The sequence below is a fragment of the Sinocyclocheilus rhinocerous genome, unplaced genomic scaffold (genome assembly GCF_001515625.1).
Source record: "Sinocyclocheilus rhinocerous isolate Xijiao unplaced genomic scaffold, SAMN03320098_v1.1 scaffold1360, whole genome shotgun sequence".
Taxonomy (NCBI): domain Eukaryota; kingdom Metazoa; phylum Chordata; class Actinopteri; order Cypriniformes; family Cyprinidae; genus Sinocyclocheilus; species Sinocyclocheilus rhinocerous.
The window spans coordinates 78,426-84,983 of record NW_015666180.1 but is presented as its reverse complement, the minus strand read 5'-3'; the positions used below and the strand labels follow the sequence as shown (position 1 = coordinate 84,983).

At 45.0% G+C, this 6,558-nt stretch overlaps 1 protein-coding gene across 3 annotated transcripts in view; it reads left to right on the top strand.

Annotated features, from left to right (window-relative positions):
* Nucleotides 1–6,558, top strand: part of LOC107732033 (WD repeat-containing protein 20) — a 19,761-nt gene that overhangs the window by 3,695 nt on the left and 9,508 nt on the right. For 2 of the 3 annotated variants that reach the window (XM_016543264.1, XM_016543265.1), the window contains exons 2-3: nucleotides 2,241–2,423; nucleotides 4,592–5,400. In XM_016543264.1, the coding sequence (XP_016398750.1) occupies nucleotides 2,241–2,423; nucleotides 4,592–5,400 (992 nt within the window). Of the gene's footprint in view, nucleotides 1–2,240; nucleotides 2,424–4,591; nucleotides 5,501–6,558 lie in introns of all 3 variants that reach the window. The other variant, XM_016543263.1, reaches the window with a different exon arrangement.

Below are 6,558 nucleotides of genomic sequence, written 5' to 3'. Positions count from 1 at the left end.
GTGTGTGTTTGTTGTTATGTGTGTGAGTGTGTGTGTTTGTTGTTATGTGTGTGAGTGTGTGTGTTTGTTGTTATGTGTGTGAGTGTGTGTGTTTGTTGTTATGTGTGTGAGTGTGTGTGTTTGTTGTTATGTGTGTGAGTGTGTGTGTTTGTTGTTATGTGTGTGTGTGTGTGTGTTTGTTGTTATGTGTGTGAGTGTGTGTGTTTGTTGTTATGTGTGTGAGAGTGTGTGTGTGTGTGTGTTGTTTTGACAGGAGTGTGTTTGCTGTTAATCAGTGAGTGTGAGGATTATTGATCTGCTGTGAGGAGTTCATGTGTTCATCAGTTCAGTGGTTCATGTGTTCATTAGTGGTTGATGCAGTGTTCTTCATCAGTTGATCTGCATTAGTAGAGTCACAGCCGTGTGATTGGTGTGTTGATGGATGTGGTCAGTGTTGTTGTTGTTCTCTTGGACGAATCCCATCTGCTCGTTCTAGTCTCATTTGTAAGCAGCTTTTGGATGCTGAATGAACACAAGTCTACAAGCACATTACATGCTTTAAACTCAGTTTGCTCTTGTAAAACAAACGTTTTGCAAAACTCTGAACACAGTTCTCTACATTACACACATCTTTCGATACTAACAGCTCTTTTGTTTCACTCCACTGCACTCTGAACAAGCAAAAGATACACGAGAGTAGTGTTTTACATCTTAGTTTGGCGTGTATGTGGCTAATTATTTTATGTTTGTGTGTACAGTTACTACGCAAAAATACAATTTTTAGAAAAGATAAAATAGTTTTGAAAGAAGTGTTTGCTTTTGCAAGATGTGTGTGATGTTTTGAGAAATGGAGCCATAGTTTCAAAAACTGTCTAAGCATTTTTTAAAAACTGTAAAATGTCACTGATCAGATTTCAGCTGTTTTCAGTGGTTTGACTCTCAAACGCTGCTGCTCCAGAAAACCTGAGCTGAGGATCAATAACCCTGATATCAACAGAGTGCTTGTGTTGTTTTCAGATAATTGAGGCTGTTCGGTGCCCTGATTTTAGTCGGTGAGGCAAGGTACTGCCCTGGGAAGGTTTCCCAGGCTGTTAAATACACAGATTAAAAGCGAAATGTTTTCATTTCGGTTCGTTCTTTGCAAAAAAAAAAATTTTTTTTCGTTCAGGTTATGCAGAGCAAAATACGAACGGTGCTGCATTTAGAAAGAATTCTTATTAACTTTGCTATTATTCTTGAATTTTCAAACTGCTAACACTTTGCACTTTGCAGTTTCGAATTATGCCTTTACTGTATGACCAAAAATGACAGAGTAGTCTATTTAATGTTTCAGCTGCAGTTTCGAATTATGCCTTTACTGTATGACCAAAAATGACGGAGTAGTCTATTTCAGTTTTTGATCGCGCCGGCACCTCATCCGCACACTATGCCACTGCATTCATTGGAAACAGCGCAGCCGTTCACCGTGCCGTTCGGCGTGAGCACCGGGCCACTGTGGCATAGTTTTGCTCATTATGATATTTTTCTGTCGATACTGGAACACGCGTGAACTACAAAGCCTATTTTACCTAATAAGGCTTTATAACATTATTAGGCCTGCCGTTATTATTTCTGAAAATGCAACTCATAGAGACGTATCTTTTTTTAATTTTTCCTCAAAATGTTTTTAATTTTTTTTATTGTGCTTTACATTTTTTTTTTTCAAAGCAGGCCCCCCCCCCAAAAAAAGTGCGGCCCCCCCAAAAATTGTGCCTGCTCCCTCAGTTTGTGCACTCTGGCGCCGACCCTGAAGGCATTGCATTATAAATATACTTTATTACCACAATCAGATGATAAGAGCAGGTCATTTGTAACTCTAATGAGAGCAGTCTCGGTACTATGATACGGTCTAAATCCTGACTGGAAATCCTCACAGATACCATTTTTCTCTAAGAAGGAATATAATTGTGAGGATACTACCTTTTCTAGTATCTTGGACAGAAAAGGGAGATTCGAGATCGGTCTGTAATTAACTAGTTCTTTGGGGTCAAGTTGTGGTTTTTTGATGAGAGGCTTAATAACAGCCAGTTTGAAGGTTTTTGGGACATATCCTAATGACAATGATGAATTAATAATAGCCAGAAGAGGATCTATCTCAGAAGAGGAGTGTGTGTGTGTGTGTGTGTAAGTTAGTGTCTGTGTGTGTGTATCAGGTTGTTTGGCAGTGCTGCAGGTGTTCAGTCTCTCTCTCTCTCTCTCTCTCTCTCTGTGTGTTCCCGCAGGCTGCTGATCTGAGCAAGCCCATAGACAAGAGGATCTACAAGGGAACGCAGCCCACGTGCCACGACTTCAATCACCTGACGGCGACGGCGGAGAGCGTGTCTCTGCTGGTGGGCTTCTCCGCAGGACAGGTGCAGCTCATCGACCCCATCAAGAAGGAGACCAGCAAACTCTTCAATGAAGAAGTGAGTGTCGTAGGGCTCTGTGAAATAGACATTCTTTAACATTTTCCCCAAATTCAATTTGAATTGTTCCCAGATTCTGTGTTTCCTGTTTTTATTTTTCCATTTCAGTTTTAATGGTTTAATTCAAGTTTAAACCATTAAACTTGAATTAAGTTTAATGGCACAATAGGGCTAGGCGATATGGCCAAAAAAATGATTACAATAATTTTTGTTCATATCAGTCAATATCGATAATTATCACAATAAATGTCAAATTTTTATTTCTTTCAAGTTTAAAGCCAGATTTTTGCTCCACAATGAAAGTTGTAGAAACCAGACTGTTACATTTCCTTAAAATCGTAGTAGAAAAAGTAATTTCTTAGTTCCTGCATGTTCTAATGAGTGATATTGTTTCAAATTACGAAATAGGTTTGTGTTGCCAGATAATAATAATAATAATATTACTTTTTTTTGTCTCTTAGAAATGCGCATTTGATCGTACTAGTAGCTTGAGTTAGGGTGCAGATGTAAATGTATGTTCATTATCAAAATCAGTAACATCTGTCAAATGTTTTTTTTTTTTTTAACCATTGTGCTTCCACAGTAGCATACATTTAGATCATGATAAACACAGTTAAAACCACACATATAGCACATCAATACCATGGTAAAAATATAACTGGTTTTTAGGTATTTGTATGAAAAACAGTAGTCTAAATACATTTAGTATAAATGCACAAACACTATACCTTAATCATAAAAAAATCTGTAATTATATTCCATTACTCCTTTAATACTCCTTTAAATTCATGTCTACATTAATAATATAATGAAATTCTATATGAATTTCCCACATTTCTGACCCAATACCACGGTGTGGTTAGTGTTACTACAGTAAATCTATGGTAAATGATGGTGATTTGTAGATTGAAAGTCTTCTGACTCATTGCACAGTGTTTCTGCTGTTTGTCAGCGCTGTTTCATCCGGCTTTAAACTCGTTTAAATCACGAGTCATTTGTGTTCTTCACTGAATTCAAGCTTCACACAGGATCTGATCGAGACTCATCAGCGAGTAACGTGTCTGCTTTAGTGAAGCTCGCAACCACTGCGCTGTCGTTTGAACTTTGACCCGAGCGGATAAACGCTCCGTGTGTCGCGCTTCAAATGAGTCGCGCTGTTTCGTTACACTTTTGGTGCATAAACATTATATCGAACTCTTCATATCTTTTTATCGAGGAAAATTATATCGTGATAATTATAGTTATCGATTCATCGCCCAGCCCTACTGCACAATAGTAATATATCACTTCGTTAAACTTGAATTTTGGCGGGTTGTAGTGAAGAGTTTCTGTGCGTGTCTGTAGTTTTCTCAAACAGTGAATTGCTGCTGAAGTGACTCAGATTCCGTCACATTCTACTGTAAATTACATTTTTATGACAGGATTGTGTTTCCTGCATCGTGAGAATCACACGTATCTGTGTTTATTGCGTTCTGGACGATGTTTGTTTATTCTTTATTGGAATTTATGTAATTGAAAGCAGTGTCACTAGCTATGTTTCCATCACTGTGTTTTTATGAGCATTTTGAAGTATCGCATCAGAAACGAGTGATGGAAACGCCAAACTTAGAATAAAAATCCCTTAATTCGAAAAAAACGTTTTTCCGCTTGCTTGAGGTGGTTTTTGACTTGTGCGAAAAAGGGTTAATGCGAATAATGGGAGATGGAAATGCATTTGCCGTGTAAATTCCTCCATGCGCATCAAAAAAGGTCACGTGACTGCGCGATGTGACGGGATAGCTTGACTAACAGCGGACCGATCTCGTTCACAGCATCTGAAACGTTGTTCTGAAAAGCCTGAGTAAAGTCTGTCGTCAAAGTATTTCTGTATAATTGTCTTAAACGACTGCGTTCCCAAACAGCAGCATCCGCCTCTGAAAGCAGTGACAGCATTTATTGTGTTTCGTCTGCTCGCTCTGAGGCGCAAGTCATTCATCAGATATGAAAATTATTCATACATATAACATATAATACAAATGTTTTATGTGATATTTCAATTTTGCGCATAAGTTAAATTTGAATCTTTGGATGGAAACCTGGCTATTGAAACGCTGGATGCATTGATGATAATCGTCCGCTCTAACTAACCCATGTCCTCTCTGTCTTGTCTTTTCTCCTGAACCGCTCAGAGACTCATAGATAAATCCCGGGTCACGTGTGTGAAGTGGGTCCCGGGCTCCGAGAGCCTGTTCCTCGTGGCTCACTCCAGCGGGAGCATGTACCTGTATAACGTGGAGCACACCTGCGGCACCACAGCGCCTCACTACCAGCTGCTGAAGCAGGGCGAGAGCTACAGCGTTCACACCTGCAAGAGCAAGTCCACACGCAACCCTCTGCTCAAGTGGACGGTGGGCGAGGGCGCGCTGAACGAGTTCTCCTTCTCGCCCGACGGGAAGTTCCTGGCCTGCGCGAGTCAGGATGGCTTCCTGCGCATCTTCAACTTCGACGCGGTGGAGCTGCATGGCACCATGAAGAGCTACTTCGGCGGCCTGCTGTGCGTCTGCTGGAGTCCCGACGGGAAGTACATCGTGTCCGGCGGCGAGGACGACCTGGTGACCGTCTGGTGCTTCGCAGACTGCCGCGTGATCGCCCGCGGACACGGACACAAGTCCTGGGTGAGCGTGGTGGCGTTTGACCACTACACCACCAGCGTGGAGGAGAGCGAGCCCATGGAGTTCAGCGGCAGCGACGAGGACTTCCAGGAGCAGATGCACTCGGGCCGCGAGCGAGCCAACAGCACACAGTCTCGTCTGTCCAAGCGCAGCTCCACGGACAGCCGGCCGGTGAGCGTGACGTACCGCTTTGGCTCGGTGGGGCAGGACACTCAGCTGTGCCTGTGGGACCTGACGGAGGACATTCTGTTCCCGCACCTGCCGCTGTCCCGGACACGGACGCACACTAACGTGATGAACGCCAGCGGCAGTGACGGCTCCAGTTCGCTCCCCGCGCCGCTGCCGCGCTCCAACAGCCTCCCGCACTCCGCCGCTAACAGCAAGAGCGCCGTGACAGACAACCCCATCGCCGCCGGCGTCAGCAAGTTCGCCACGCTCTCAAAGCAGTGACAGCATTTATTGTGTTTCGTCTGCTCGCTCTGAGGCGCAAGTCATTCATCAGATATGAAAATTATTCATACATATAACATATAATACAAATGTTTTATGTGATATTTCAATTTTGCGCATAAGTTAAATTTGAATCTTTGGATGGAAACCTGGCTATTGAAACGCTGGATGCATTGATGATAATCGTCCGCTCTAACTAACCCATGTCCTCTCTGTCTTGTCTTTTCTCCTGAACCGCTCAGAGACTCATAGATAAATCCCGGGTCACGTGTGTGAAGTGGGTCCCGGGCTCCGAGAGCCTGTTCCTCGTGGCTCACTCCAGCGGGAGCATGTACCTGTATAACGTGGAGCACACCTGCGGCACCACAGCGCCTCACTACCAGCTGCTGAAGCAGGGCGAGAGCTACAGCGTTCACACCTGCAAGAGCAAGTCCACACGCAACCCTCTGCTCAAGTGGACGGTGGGCGAGGGCGCGCTGAACGAGTTCTCCTTCTCGCCCGACGGGAAGTTCCTGGCCTGCGCGAGTCAGGATGGCTTCCTGCGCATCTTCAACTTCGACGCGGTGGAGCTGCATGGCACCATGAAGAGCTACTTCGGCGGCCTGCTGTGCGTCTGCTGGAGTCCCGACGGGAAGTACATAGTGTCCGGCGGCGAGGACGACCTGGTGACCGTCTGGTGCTTCGCAGACTGCCGCGTGATCGCCCGCGGACACGGACACAAGTCCTGGGTGAGCGTGGTGGCGTTTGACCACTACACCACCAGCGTGGAGGAGAGCGAGCCCATGGAGTTCAGCGGCAGCGACGAGGACTTCCAGGAGCAGATGCACTCGGGCCGCGAGCGAGCCAACAGCACACAGTCTCGTCTGTCCAAGCGCAACTCCACGGACAGCCGGCCGGTGAGCGTGACGTACCGCTTCGGCTCGGTGGGGCAGGACACTCAGCTGTGCCTGTGGGACCTGACGGAGGACATTCTGTTCCCGCACCTGCCGCTGTCCCGGACACGGACGCACACTAACGTGATGAACGCCAGCGGC